At 42.3% G+C, this 14794-nt stretch overlaps 2 protein-coding genes across 5 annotated transcripts in view; both read right to left on the bottom strand.

Annotated features, from left to right (window-relative positions):
* Window positions 1–467: 467 nt before the first annotated feature.
* On the bottom strand, window positions 468–10022 carry LOC134633211 (proliferation marker protein Ki-67-like). Its single transcript, XM_063482086.1, has 16 exons — window positions 9935–10022; window positions 9252–9354; window positions 8811–8892; window positions 8520–8635; window positions 7929–7998; window positions 7701–7776; window positions 6913–7524; window positions 6570–6802; window positions 5622–6492; window positions 5197–5312; window positions 4801–4978; window positions 4567–4710; window positions 3545–4446; window positions 3219–3267; window positions 2486–3031; window positions 468–2350 (listed from the first exon to the last, which is right to left on the bottom strand). The coding sequence occupies exons 2-16, from the start codon at window positions 9338–9340 to the stop codon at window positions 675–677; spliced, it is 5760 nt and encodes a 1919-aa protein (XP_063338156.1). The 5' UTR covers window positions 9341–9354; window positions 9935–10022; the 3' UTR covers window positions 468–674.
* A 2163-nt stretch (window positions 10023–12185) lies between these two features.
* raraa (retinoic acid receptor, alpha a) overlaps window positions 12186–14794 on the bottom strand; it is a 140742-nt gene continuing 138133 nt past the window's right edge. For all 4 annotated transcript variants that reach the window (XM_063481442.1, XM_063481443.1, XM_063481444.1 and 1 more), the window contains one exon: window positions 12186–14793. In XM_063481442.1, the coding sequence (XP_063337512.1) occupies window positions 14597–14793 (197 nt within the window). In that variant the 3' untranslated portion in view covers window positions 12186–14596. The remainder of the gene's footprint in view (window position 14794) is intronic.

Genomic DNA, 14794 nt, shown 5'->3' with positions numbered 1-14794 from the left:
TAAATTTGTCCAATTTCACTTGAGGTCTCTAAAGTAGAATTATAAAATGCATCATTTTTAAGCTAATTTATTTCAGCTTGAAACCTTTAAGCCTTTCACTTAAGGTAAACTGTAAACCTACTGCAGAATAGAGCTTAAATTACAACCTCTGAGGTAGTTACAGCAGAGGTCTCAGGACACATTTAATTAAAACATTGTCACAAAGCCCACTATGATAACAGGCTAAACATGCTATTATTTTCTTTATCACTAATTCTATTACGCTAATAACTATTTGAGTTATAAACTGTTTACTTCTAACCTGATCATCTATTTACCAGCTGAACCCAATATGCAGATGCATTCAAAAGTTGTGATTTAAACATTTTTTAATAAAATAAAAACAATTTCCACACATTTTCCAATGTAGAAAAAAATTTAATAACCAATTTTTTGAACCATAAAATATTTGCAGAATCAGTGAAGAATAATACAGCTTGACACCAAATGATTAAAAACAAAGATTCCCTGCTGAACTCAGGCAAAGCTTTTTCACTACAAAACTATGGACTGCAAAGCATTACAATCTAAAAAAAAAAAAAAAAAGACGGAGAAAAAACAAAAAAAACAAAACAAAAAACCACAAGTACAAAAATAGATTATTGTTAAAAAGGTACTGATGTGTACAAATGCATCTATTTGTTTGCTGATCTTCCTCTGCGGGTTTTAGGCTGCGTTTCGGCTTCAGCGGTTTTCTCTGGGTTGTTTGCAGGTTCCACTTTGGCAGCAGTCTTCGCCCCTCGTCCGACTCTTTTAACAGGTCTACTGTCAACAGCTTTATCTGAGAGATCCTCCTCTTCAGTTTTGTTGGCATCATTTGACACATTTTTGCTTTCACTGCCGACTTGGTCTGCAGCTTTAGACTTCCTACCTCGAGCTGCTTTTACAGGTGTCGCCTTTGGAATCTCGAAGACTTCCAAGTCTGATTTCCACTTAACGCATCTTCTGGGCATCTTTGCGTTGCTCTCAACAGCTTCAGGATTCTTCTGGTCAGTAGTCGTCATAGGCTCTTCTGTTGTGGACTTGAATGCTCCCCGTCTTCCCTTTCTTGCTGGTTCCACTGACGTGGGAGCAGGCTCGGAAACCAAAACTGTGGATTCTGTGCTGACCTCCTCAGGAGAAACCGTTGTACCTCTGCGGGCTCTCTTGGCTGGAATGGCTTGTGAAGTCTCACATTTAGCAGAAGCCCTCACCCCTCTTGACCTGCTAGTTTTCATAGACGAGGAAAGTGGCTCAGCATTTTTCGCCTCCTCAGCCTTCGGCTTGTGTTCAGGATTTTCGGCAGTGGCTTTAGTTTCTTCGGCAGCCTGTTTTCCCCTCCTGCCTCGTTTGGGTTTATTTTCAGTGCTGAGAACAGGGACCTCTTGGACCTCAATGGATTCCACACTCTCTGTGTCTTGTTTTGCTTTCCGCCCTCCTCTTCTGGGCTTCGTGGCTACACTAGCCTCTTCGCTTATCTGGGCTGGTTCTGTTGTCTCTGAAATGACCATTTCAACAGTTTGGGCTTCTTCTGTTAATTCTGTTTGGGCCTGCTCAGTCTTTCTTGTTAGTTTTATTTTTTTAGCAGGCCCATTCATCTTTTCTTCATCCCGTTTGGCATTTCTGCCCCTCTTTACTCTGGCTGGAGGCTGAGACTGCTCATTCATCTCCACTGCTGCCTGCTCGACCACCTCTTCTGTCACCTCATTCTGTTCAGCGGTATCCTGTCTTGCCTTTCTCCCTCTTCGTGGTTTTCCAGCGGTGGGAAGAGAGGGCTTCTGAGGCTCAGAGTTTTCCACTTGGCCTTGTTCCCCACTTGCTGTTTCAACCGTTTCAGGCTCTGGTTGAGCTGGCTCAACAGGTGTTTGTTTTGCTCTCCTCCCTCTGACTGGCTTAGCGACAGCTTCTTCTGTCTGGAGTGCAGAATACTTTTCTTGACTGGTGTTTATCACAGACGCTTGGGCACTGACTTCAGCGGAGGTCTCAGAGGTGCTCTCCTGAGACTTTGCATTTCTGCCTCTTTTTGTGGGTCTAGCTGCAGGTGGCGCTGCAGCTTCCATTTTCTTCCCTCTTCTTTCTCCTCTTGCTGGAGTAGGTACAATGGGATCTTCAGGAATTTCAGCTGCCTCTTTTTTATCTTCAAGTTCTTCAGATTTGGCCTGTTTTGCTCTTCTGCCTCGGACAGATTTCTTCTGAACTGAAACTGGTGTCTGCACGTGAAGTAAGCTTTCAGCTTGAGGTGCTTGGACCACAGTTTCCATGGCATCAGGTTTGTTTTTATCAGCTCCGCCTGGCAACACCTCAGGCTGGTCACTGCAGGCTACATTTGCATCTAATTTTAAACAAGAGCAAGATAAAACAAGAGGGAGAAAATTATACATACAAATAACAAATACCATAATGCAACATGTTCAGTTATTAGTTATACTTCCTAAGAGAAGGCACTAAATAATCTAGAGTGTTATACCTGGTGTATCTTGGGGAACATCCTCAGTTTCATTTCGTTGCTGTGACTTTTTGGGTTGCTTAGCTCTTCTTCCTCGCTTGGGCACAGCACTTTCATTTGCTTTCTCCTCAACATTAAGTGGCTGGCTCTGAACACGCTCAGCTTCAGCAGCAACTTCAGGCTCATCAGAAGACTGCTGTGCACTTCTACCCCTTTTCGGCTTAGGAGCAACTTTGGGAGAAGGAAGGTGATTCTCTTCTGCTAACAGCTCAACATCCGTGCTTTCAGCTGTCTTCGCATTTCTGCCTCTTGTCGTCTGTCTAACAGCAGGTGGTGCTGTAGCTTCAGTTTTCTTTCCTCTTCTTCCTCTGGATGGAGTAGGGATTACAGGCTCTTCGGCAGAGTCTGGTGCTTCCTGTTTATCCTGAGCTGCTTTAGATTCCACCGTTTTTGCCCTTCTGCCTCGTACAGATTTCTTCTCATGGGCAGGATTTGCATTCACAGCAGTCTTCACCTCAGCTTCTTCAAGAAGTACTGCATCTGCCTGAGAGACCGTTTCCATGGCATCTGATGTTTTATTATCATCATCCAAAAGGAGAGAGAGAGGGGAAAAAAAGAAACCGTTTAAAGCTGAATCTGTGTGGAGGCTGATATGTTTTGACAATATTACAAAAGAAAGTCACACTGATCAAACCCTTTTCAAGTCCACGCTCCCAAGAACACACATTTAACAGTTTTAGTAAACCTAACCCACCTTTTACCACGTTTCCACTGCTGTCTAGAGACATCTGAGCTTCACCCTGCTAAAAATAGATCAAAACCAATTTGGACAATGAGGTCTTGTTAGAAAACTGTAAACCATGCGCACCAAACAACTTCCTAAAACCAGGGAATAGAGGCAATGGCATTTATAAGAGTTAACTCAGTAACACAGATAGATTTTCAGACTTAATTTTAGAGTGAAATGATAAACCAAACAGAGTTTTTTTTAGTGTTTGCCCCCTTTTCTTTTTTTTTGGGGGGGGGGGGGGGGGGGGGGGGCATGTATTTTGTATGAATACTGAGTGAGTTTGTCATTACCTCCTTTGCCTCTGGTTGTACTGTGGGCTCAGTCAGTGGCTCCTCCATAAGTTCTTGAAGTCCCTCAAAGTCCTCCACTGGAGCATTACCCCTCAGCCTCGGCGACTTCATGAGTCTCTTGAGCCCGAAATTCGCCTCAACAGGTTCACCTTTCTGTCTGGGAGTTCTCATGAGCCTCTTCACGCCAACCATATCTTCGACAGGAGCACCTTTCTCCATGGGTGTCTTCATTACTCTCTTGATTCCGGTGAGGTGAACCACTGGGGAGCTCTTCGTTTTTGGAGTTTTCATGCCTTTTGCGTCAGATTCTTGCAACTGCGCTGGCGTCTGCAGAAGCTCCTTAACACCATCCAAACTGGCATCACCACCTTCTGGGACTTTGGGGGTCTTCAAAATCTTCCCTCGAAGGTCTTCAAGGGGTTCAGCCTTCTCCTTTGGAGTTCTAAATATTCTCTTAACTCCAGTGAAGCACTCTTGCTGTTCAGGCTTCTGTTTGGGAGTCTTCAGAAGATTCCCTCTGATGTCCTCTAAAGGTTCGGCTTTCTGTCTCGGAGTCTTCATGATCCTCTTGACTCCAGTGAGGCACTCCTGTTTTTCAGGCTTCTGTTTTGGAGTTTTCAACAGCTTCCCTCTCAAATCTTCAACAGGCTCAGCCTTCTGTTTCGGCGTCTTCATGATCCTCTTAACTCCGGTCAGAGAATCTGGTAATTCTGGCCTCTGTTTGGGAGTTGTTACAGTGGACGTCTGCAAATCTGCATTCTGCCGTTCACTTGACTCTGACTGAATCTGGCCGATGAAGGTGGCGTCTTGATCTTCATCAAGGAGGCGTTGGACTGCCTCACTGTTGTATCTTCTGCCTTTTACTGCAGATGTAACACTCAGCGGAGATACTATCATCTCACCTGTAAATAAGTCATATTTTTGTTCTCCTTTATAACAATTTAATGTTCCAGCCAGCTTACCTGGATTATGCAGAACTCAAGATTCACTACCAATCAAAACACCACAAATACACAGCTTACCTGGTTCCTCTGGTGTGCTCAGCACTGATGGCTCCATCACAGATGCGCTCTGACCTCCTGCTGGTGTCTTTGTGACGCTGTTATCATCGATTAAAGACTTCCGCTTCCTTTCGTTTACAGGAGTTTTAAACATTTCAGAAATACCTGAAATCAAACAGCACAATGTAAGAAGGCACAAAACTGAAATTGGCCACAAGTTTCCCCACCTGCTGTGGATGAAGGAGAGGTGCTTACCAGTCAAGTCTTCATCCATTTTCATGTTCTTTTTGAAGAGTGCAACATTGGTAACCACTCTTGGTGCAGCACCAGTTGGCTGCACAACGGTCTGTCTGTGTGCTCTACCCACAACAATGGTGGCGGGCGAGTCTGCATGTCCAGTGCTCACGTAGCCCTTCAGATTTCTGGCAGGTGTCTGATTGGTGTTTTGGAAAGACAAGTAGATTTTATAAAGATCAATATAAAGAATCAGAACAACAGACACATAATTGTTAAATTCATCTGCAAACACTAATCAATGCATTAATGATGTGCCCTAAAAGTTTAAACATAACCAATCTCGACACATAACTTAAGGAATAAGAAAAATTCTACTTTAAACATAACTGTACTTGGTACAATATGTTTCTGTACCTGTGGTTTGGGCACTGCTTTCTTCTTAGGCTTTTGGGCAATGGTTTTTTTAAGTGGAGCAACAACTTGAGCCTTAGGTTGACCAAATTTCACAATGTGCGCCCAAGGATTGGAGACTGGATGAACATGAGGAGAAAAAAGAAAGAAAGAAAACACACAAAATTAATCTTCTCATTCTCATCGTGTTGCCAAGATCATCAGATTTCTTTTTCTACAACAACTGCATTAACTAATTATAAACAGCTTTGAAAGATTAAATAAAATTTACATTTTTAAAGATGATAAAAAGAAAATGAGTAAAACAAGTAGCTTTCAGCTACTCACACTAATGACCTTCATTCTGACTGGACCTGACAGATTTCTAGTGCTGGGAACAAAAACCAAGAGTTGAAACCAGCTATCAAACATTTCAGCACTTATCATACCTTTCATAGATGCTCTTGAAATGCCACTTCTTCTGTGCATCTTTACTGCACTCTTCTGCGAGGTGCTTTTCCTTCCCTTGTGTGTTTTAGGGGTGACGGTGGGCAAAAGAACCTGGTCAGTGACCTTGTCGGCTTCAGCTATTGGAGAGGGTGTACTAATTTGTGACACAGAAAATCGCCCCTTGACTGTGGGGGTCTGAACTCCTGAATTAGTGGGAGTTTTAGCTGGTGTAAGGACGACAGCAGGAACACTTTCCAGAGAAGTACCAGGCAAACCCACAGTTGCCCTTCTTTTTCCAGCAGGAACTTGCTCGTGGGGAATCTGCCCTGGGGTTGAAGCCCTGCGTTGAGTTTTCTGCTGTTCGTTGGTTTTAGGAGTTTCCACTTTAGAAGGAGATCTTCCTCTTGCAGGAGATGGGCTCTTGGATTTTGGCGATTTATTCGCTGTTGCTTTAGGAGAAGCAGGTCTGGATTTGGGCGATTTATTGGCAGGAGAAGCTGCTTTGGGAGACGGGGACCTGGACTTGGGCGACTTCTTCGCGGGAGACGGGGACCTGGACTTGGGCGACTTCTTCGCGGGAGACGGGGACCTGGACTTGGGCGACTTCTTCGCGGGAGACGGGGACCTGGACTTGGGCGACTTCTTCGCGGGAGACGGGGACCTGGACTTGGGCGACTTCTTCGCGGGAGACGGGGACCTGGACTTGGGTGACTTCTTTGCAGGAGTTGCTGCCTTGGGTGATGGTGATCTGGATTTGGGAGACTTCTTCCCAGAAGTTGGAGTCTTAGGAGAAGCCATTTTCTTGCTCGGTGATTTCTTAGGTGATGGTGTTTTTGTTTTTGCAGGACTTTTTGCACGTGGGCTGCCCTCCTATGGAAAACAATATATGTTTTAAATAAGTGTATAACATTCCAAGTATACTGTCACTTAAAACTGCCCATTCTTACTTTTAGCAAGCCGATGACGGATGCTCGCCTAAGCAGTGACTGCTTGGGTCTCAAGAGAGACAAGCTCCTCCGTGGGGTAGCCCCCTTGCGTAATGGAGAGTCAGGAGGCAAGCGTTTGTCAAACAGCTCTGGGCTCAGGTAACCTCCAAAGGAAACGCGTTTCCTCTTTGCTTGCTGTTTGGGCACGTCTTCTCCGAGTTCTCCACTCTTGCGTTTTTTGGACACTTCTTTTCCTATGAAAACAAAATATGCTCGTACATTAGTATCAAGCTACCAGAAGTGTACAATATCAATTATACAGCTACACCCAGAAATATTATAATTCAATTTTGAGCAGTAAAACCTTTTCCAGCTGAATTCCTGGGTGACGCCTTTGTTTTTTCTTCTTGGTTCTTGGTCACTGGAGTTTTGCCAGGTGACGTTTCCTTACTCCTCCTCCTCGCAGGTGACTTGGGTGTTTCAGCTGTAATTTGCTCAATAACCTCGTTTACAGTAAACTTCTGAGGAGTTGCGCCGTTTCTTTTCCGAGGTGAAGCCGTTTCAATCACGCTGCCATTTTCAGCCTCTTCTGCTCTGGGTTCAGCCGTCTCAGCAGCTGGAACCTTCGCTTGTTTCCTCACAGACACTGGGGTTCCCCCGTTTGTACTTCCAGGTCCAGCTAGAACTTCACTTTTCTTAGGAGTGCTTTTTCTCTCAGTGAAAATGGCACTACCTTTTCTGACCGAACTGGGTTTTGGAGAGGCGACCTTTGAGGAAGGCGTTTCAAGCTGACTGGCACAAGATTTCCGAGGGGTCTTGACATCCAGAGATTTTTTGATCATTTGATACAGGTCGCTGAAGGGGGAGTTGCTCTTGCCTTGTAGCAGGCTATCATCTGCCTTGGACTCCAACTCTCCGGTTTTCTCCAAGGAACGCTGAATATTGTCATGGTTGGCTCCATCTTTAAGACAAGTATCTTAAAAAAATAAAAAATAAAACAAATCAGTCAGTGGCTGTTTAGCCATTTTTTCTGCAAGACCATTTACAGCTTTGGTTACATGGGTCTGCTTATTTTCAGACATATTTAGTGAGTGTACGCTGCTTCACATAGCTACAATGCTAAAAATGACTGTTTCTAAATAGAAATCACACCTGATGACACTTCAGAGAATCTCTTTTCTCCTTTTTCCACAATAGGGGTGTCACCCACTTGCTGGTCTTGAAGAACCTAAGAATAAGAAACCCCCATTAGTAAAACAATCCAATTTATTAGAAGGGTAATTTTTTTTTCTTTATTTTTTTAAAGAGAGTTGTGGAAGGCTGAAATATTCAAAGTGGTTTAAAAGTAAAATAAATAAATAAATGAATAAATATAATTACCTTGAGGGTTTCAGGTTTGCCTCCGATGGCAGACCTCTTCTTTGGCGTTTGTGCCGGAGGATACTCAAACCTGAAATAACCAAAATCAAAAACATAGAAGACGCTCTTTAGAGTGACCATGACAATGCTACCATGGAGACACTAAGACCTGGACTGTTTAATTCCCACTGCAAGCAGTATAATCTATGAGCTCTTAAAATATGTTAAACACATCAGAAGATTCCAATTACCCACCACTTTTCTACAAGATATATTATCTCATTTTTATCTCTACATGAAAAACAATAAATTAACCCCAGTCATACTCACCTGAATTTGCATTTAGTAATAATAACCAACAAGCCAATATCATGTTAACTGAAACGGCCAACACAGATTTCATATTACGTGGTATTGTTGAGCTTAAGCATTACATTCGGTTTTAGCGGGTTCCTCACATCCTTGACTTTTTGCAGGTTGCATTTCAGAGAATTACACTTCTGTTCCAACAATACACTCTGCTAAACGCAACTTGAATGCCCTTTACCTCAGCATTTGTCTAACGGCTTATGAAAAAAGGTTGTTAAAATGTTTCTTTTACACTACACTAACCTGAAAGAACGGTCAATAATGGTTATAACATCTCCATGCTTCAAGCGCTCAGACTGCTGCAAAACCTCGCCATTGACACACGTTGGATTTGCTGAGCTTAAATTGGTCAAAATGACCTGGCAGAAAGAGAGAGCGAGAGAGAAACACCACATGAACAATGAAAACATTTCAAAGCAGAAGCACAACTACATGATTACACACCACCTAAGCAAACATTCCCCACAGCAATCATTTTTTAAATATCGGCAAACTAAGGCCATTAAAGCAGTCGCGCTTCTTGTATTTTCTTACCTCTTTATTCTCATTCAAGTCAATCCGGCAGTGCTCCTTGGAGACTTGAGGAAGCTGAATACGAATATCACAGTCAGGCTTCCTGTAAGGTCACAAGCAGAAGGCATTCAGCTGCATGATAAGTGGAACCTCTTCATATTTACATGCAACTGGGAGCTGATCTTTAAAGGCTCATGAAGCCGGTCAGATGGTGCAAAACTGATGTGGATTTGCTTGAGAGCTTTGATCTAACAATGTAAAGTCTACTGTATATGAAAACAAACATAGTTTCTTCACTTCAACAGCTTAACAGTAAAGTTTTTATAGCCCATCACAATCGCAACATGAGAAACATTGATGAAGTGCATGCGTTTTCTGTAGTACACGAGGATGTCTTACATGTACGAACACTACTGTAAGTGGGATTAATACAGAAGGTAAACAAAGGCCAACTCTACCAACCTTCCAAATAAACATGCTGCAGTCAGAGGAAATTCAGTCCCATCTCCTCCACTCCGCTTAATCACGACAATCTTACCGTGCAATGGCATTTTTCCAACGTTACCTGGGAACATTACGAAAACATTACAAGTGTCAGCCTACTCAGAGGCGAAAAGCACAGTCAAATCCACATTAGACAATCAAACTTTAAATGTTAAATAGCATTTAAATGTCGTTCCAAGCCGAGGAAAGACATTTAACTAGGCGGCAACATTGTATTCATACCTAACGATGACATTTAGCTATTTTTTAATTTGGTTTATGACATTTTAGGTAGTTTTAGTTTATTCTACACTTCTTTTTAACTCTATGTAGGATTAATCTAACCCTAGATTTGTTTTGTATTTCTATTACAAACCAGCAGGACCGTTGTTCCTCAGTAAAGCGCTAGCAAAAATTTTCCCAGTATCCCACGTGCAATGTGGCCTCGACTGTAGAGTTTTCGTCTGGCCAGAAATACATAGCTAGCTCTAAGTTTGATTATTTTTTATCATTTACTACATTCTCTAGTTAAAAAAAAGAAAAAAGAAAAAACGTGTATCGTTATAACGCCACCGTTAAAAACTTAACGTCGGATCGCCACTTGTGTTACACGACTTATTAAACTCTAATATAACGGTAGTTTAGGACTATCGTAGCCTCACCTGAAAGTCACTTTGCAGATGCGTAAAATCCTGGGAAATCCATAAACATAGACGAGGATACAACGAGGACTTTAACTACACGATCATATCAGCCTAAAGTTAAAACGACAATCTGTCATGCCGACGACTACCTAACGTAAGCAACCTTCAACAGCGGTCCCTTGTTGTCCGTCGCCTGGTCCAGGGAAGTGTTGTGATATCAATCCGCCAGACTTAAACGCACTCGGTCGCCCCACTAAAACTTGACTTCACTTGTGTTTTGTGATGAAATGCGTGTAATATTTTGTCATACTAGGTTTGTCATGCACTGTGTATTTGCTCGGATCAAATTTGACTCGCGTTCAGTCAAATGGGACTATTTTGTTTACAAATTTGGCGGAACAATATCACATCGGTGAATGGATGGGCATTTGAAAATATTTGAAATTCCGCGCGAAGAATCGTGATTGGCTCAGACGTCATCGTTTCGTAAAAGGGGTGGGGCTAGTAGCGCAGAGTAAACTTCTCGAAGCAGCGCTCTAAGCCCAAGTAGTACCTACAGATATTATTGTGAACAGGCACTGATGGCTGGTTACAGCTTTTATTTACATATGACATGACAAATTTTATTATTATTTAAAGCTCAGCAGCATATTCAGTCCACTTTGATGCAAATAAATACAAAAATAAAAAGTTACTAGTACTTACCTTTTTCACAGCAGCTCCACAATGGTGAGAAATACAGTCTACACTATCACAATAGACATTTCTCACACATTTACTGGATAGCTTACTGGCTAACTTGGGATATTTATTGAAGAACATTCACTGTATTGTTTACAATGTTTTCTGTACTGGTATCTTTATCTTGACATTGGTTTCTTTTCCAGTTAGTGTATTCTGATATGCTGCACGCATCTATTTTCCACTATCTGCATATAGATTCATCAGCCAGTTTTTTTCTTTGTTTTTTTTTTTTTTAAGAATAGCTTGCTACTACCGCGTTCCACCCCTTTTCTTTCAAGGTGCTGGAAAAATTCCTGATATTTTTTGACCATACTGACATGACAGCATCACATAGTTGATGGCGATGTGTCGGTTGCACATCTATGATGACAATCTCTTGTTCTACCACCTGGTGACTGTGGAGACCATTTGAGTACAGTGAACTCGTATTCTGAAAAGCAGTTTCAGAACATTTGTGATCTGTGACATGGTGCGTTATCCTGCTGGAAGCAGCCACTGGAGGGATAGACGTAGTCAGCAACAACACCCAGGTAGGTTGTGGCATTTAAACAATGCTATTTCGGGATTAAAGGGGCCAAAATGTGTCAAGAAAATATCCTCACACTATTACACCATTATCAACACCAGCCTGAAAACAAGATGGATCCATGCTTTCATGCTGTTTATGTTAAATGCTGAAGGAGACTCATCAGACCAGGAAACATTATTCCAATCTTTTTCCATTCAGTTTTGGTGAGCCCATGGAAAATTGTATTTTCAGTTTCCTGTTCTTAGCTGATAGAACAAGGTGTGGTCTTCTGCTGTTCGAGCCCATTGGCTTGCTGTGCTGTGCTTTCAGAGATGCTCTTCTCCATACTTTGGTTATAACAAGTGTTTATTTGAGTTACTGTTGCCTTCCTATCCTTTCAAAGCAGCTTTGCCATTCTCCTCTGACATCAACATTGTCATATTTTCACAGAGAACTGCTGCTCACTGGATAGCTTCCTTTTTTTGACCATCCCCTGTAAACCCTAGAGATGGTTATGTGAGTAAATCCCAGCAGATCAGCAGTTGCTGAAATACTCAGACCAGCCCACCTGGCACCAATGACCAGGCCACATTAAAAGTCACTTAAATCACTCTTCTCTGTGTTGACTTTATTAGGACATCTTGACTATATTTGCATACCTAAATGCACTGAGTTGCTTTGATTTAAAAAAAAAAAAAATACCCAAACCATTTCAAGAGAAATTGTGTTTTTACAGCTTACAAATTTGCAGTGCTGGATAATGTTTTACTCTGACATTACTGTAATGGAGGTTTTCATTGTGGTCATAAAGCTTCTCTGTCATATATTCATGCAACACAGCTCCTGGCTGTTAATAGTGGCCCCAAACCTTCCAGAAAGCATAATTAAAGTCAGTGACTGCATGTGGATGGTTCACCAGTGTAAATGAGTGAAAAGCTAATGAGTGCGATGCTATAAAGAAAAGAATTGAAAAGACCACCATATGAACAACACAAACGTTTAATTATTAAATGTTGGTTTTATTATTTTTTCTAAATCTTTTTTCTCGTTTTGTTTTGTTTTTTTTGTTTTTTTTCCCCAAAGTCGCTTGATAATCTTGACAAAATTGCAACATATTCCATACTTTTCAAACTGACGGTGTGTCTGTTGCTATTCCAGATTCGCTGTGGAGGGAAAATTTGTGCGCCGTTCTGGACAGGTTAAGTCCTAAAATGACGAAAGCAGCTTTGACCGTACAAGAAAAAAAAAAAAAAAAAGGAAAAAAAAGGAAAAAAAAAAAAAAAGGAAAAGAGGACATGTGAACGACTCGGAGAGAGTCCACACTGGCATCCTACGGATGTTGGAAAAATGAGCGGTCAGGGGTCAGTGTCTCTCGGCACACGTCCTGGTTTTGCCAGGCCAAACAAAAGCGAGTGAAGAAAAATCTGAAGGGCTCAGTAGCAGAGGTGTGTGTGTGTATGTGCATCTGTTACCGGAGAGGGAGGGGGTTGCAGCACAGAACATATACAAATGACAGGCCAAGCACACAAAAATGATTCCTTCCTGAGACATTGGTGCGCGTACAGTAATGATGGTCTGGGTGACGTGTAGCAATGGTGAAGGCGTTTTTGGTGTCACAGGGCACGAGGTTGCTCTGGATTCAGTTAAGTCACATATTGTTTCTACCACAGGTTGCCAAGGTGGAGGTGAGGGACCTCGCCTTGCCTGATCGCTGACAGGGCAGAGGTGGAGGAGGGGGATCAACTAGAGTCTAGTCTTCTCCCATTGACTACAAATTGATGCACTGAGAGAGAGAGAGCACTGAGATTTACTTGTGTTTAATACAGAGTGTATGTACACCATTGTTCACATTTCAACTCTCTTTGAAGCAGAGCCGCCGCCGCTTGTTTGAGCCCGTCAGGCCACAGAAGGCGTCTAAACCATTTCCTCAAACGCCGCCTTCTCTTTCTGCTACATGGCCAAACACACAAAAAAAGCTATGCCCCGACAGGAGTGCTACTTTCTTACCTACTGTACATAAAAAAAAGAAAAGAAAGAAAAGTGGGGTCGGGGGGGCAAAACTGTTCGTGAAGCCAAAACCTGAAGAGCCAGTGATTTGTGATGGGTCTGCCATGTTTTTGTTTTGTTTTTTAAAGTAGGACACGAAACATGAAAGAACTTCCTTCAGTAAAATGTGCTCAAAACGTCTTTTCTTGAATCACAAACCTAAAAACACATAAAACGGTATTCTTTAAAAAAAAAATCGATCAGGTGAACCCTAAAACTCTTCATAGTTTTAAAGAAATGAATACAGCTTATATACACAAACTCAAAAGGCTACTTAAAATACACCTTAATAATGAATCTTCATTAATTTGATTTCTTGAAAGGACCTGTGACCATATCATACAACTGAGTTCATACAATCATTTTTCCCCCCAATCTCTTGGAAGAAAAAAAAAAAATGAAAACGAAAAAAAAAAAAGAAAAAAGGGAAAACAAATCCGACCTGGAATAGTAGGTGATAATCATTGCGACTTGTTTTCTGTGCACATTTGTGTGTGTTTGCTTGTGTAGACTGGAAAGGGAAAAAAATAATCTTTTATTTTTTCTTCCCCCCATCAATTAGAATATACAAATGTGAAACCGAAGCATTTTTCTCAATACTCGATGGGTATGAAAAAGATTCAAACAGTGAAGGAGTACAACAATTTCTAATCTCAGCTCAGAAAACATGTCCTCATTTCAACCTGCCATCCTGTTCTGGACATGTCGATCGCAATAGTTCCTTAATTTTTCTATATATATTTATATATCTTTTTTTTTGTACGAAATCTGTTATTTTTTCATGAAACTGGAAAAGAGGAAAAGACCCAGAGTCTTTGAGGAGTGGGTTCTTTTGACAAGTCCCAAAAGTTCAGTTGTAGTCTGCCTCAGAGCACAACAACAACAACAACAACAACGAAAAGAAAAGAAAACAAAAAAAACAAAAGTGTCTGGTGTTTGTCAAGTCAGTCTGTGTTCATTGTTCTCGTCCTTATATTTGTTCCATTGTGCTCCAACCGCTCTCGGGTTCATCCACACCTCATCTCCGTTAGTCTTTTCAAAAAGAAAAAAGAAAAGAAAAAAAAGGTGGAGAAGGGAGGGAGAAGGAGGAAGAGTCATCAGCAGTGTTTACGGTGTGGTATGTTGGAGGCATCCTGTTACCCCGGCCTGCTCCAGCCTCATCTCCCCTCCTGTCTGGATAGAAATCCAGAGAGAGGGGAAAGCGGATCAGGAGATGGGGATTTTTGTTGTCGGAGAGGAGGTGGTTGGCTCTGCTGGTCTCCTGTGTTCAGCAGTTAGGGGTCAAGAAGACCCACCTCCTTCACCCCTCCTCTACAGAACATTAATGGGAGGAGACAGAGCGCAACACAAAGAAAAAATGAAAATGAAAACGTGGGCCGTGACTACGGCGATTGTGTAGCTGGACTGCTTTGGGCAGAGCTGGGGGACAGGCTGGGGCTGCAGCTGCCTGGGGGAGCACCGCTGGGTCGTCCGCCTGCGGCTCCGCTTTCCAGACCTTCTGAGTTCTCCAGCATCTCCTGGATGAGAGGTGGCATGGAGCCGGGGATCTCCATCTTCAGCGTGATGACACGCTCAGCTCC

Source organism: Pelmatolapia mariae, linkage group LG8 (assembly GCF_036321145.2).
Source record: "Pelmatolapia mariae isolate MD_Pm_ZW linkage group LG8, Pm_UMD_F_2, whole genome shotgun sequence".
Classification (NCBI taxonomy): Eukaryota; Metazoa; Chordata; class Actinopteri; order Cichliformes; family Cichlidae; genus Pelmatolapia; species Pelmatolapia mariae.
This window is presented reverse-complemented; position numbering and strand designations above follow the sequence as displayed.

Coding starts and splice junctions, on each gene's coding strand:
- LOC134633211 (XM_063482086.1), bottom strand. CDS start 9,340: ATGCCATTGCACGGTAAGATTGTCGTGATTAAGCGGAGTGGAGGAGAT. Junction 8,636..8,810: donor ACTTGAATGAGAATAAAGAG/GTAAGAAAATAC, acceptor TCTTTCTGCCAG/GTCATTTTGACCAATTTAAG. Junction 2,351..2,485: donor TGTTCCCCAAGATACACCAG/GTATAACACTCT, acceptor GTTTAAAATTAG/ATGCAAATGTAGCCTGCAGT.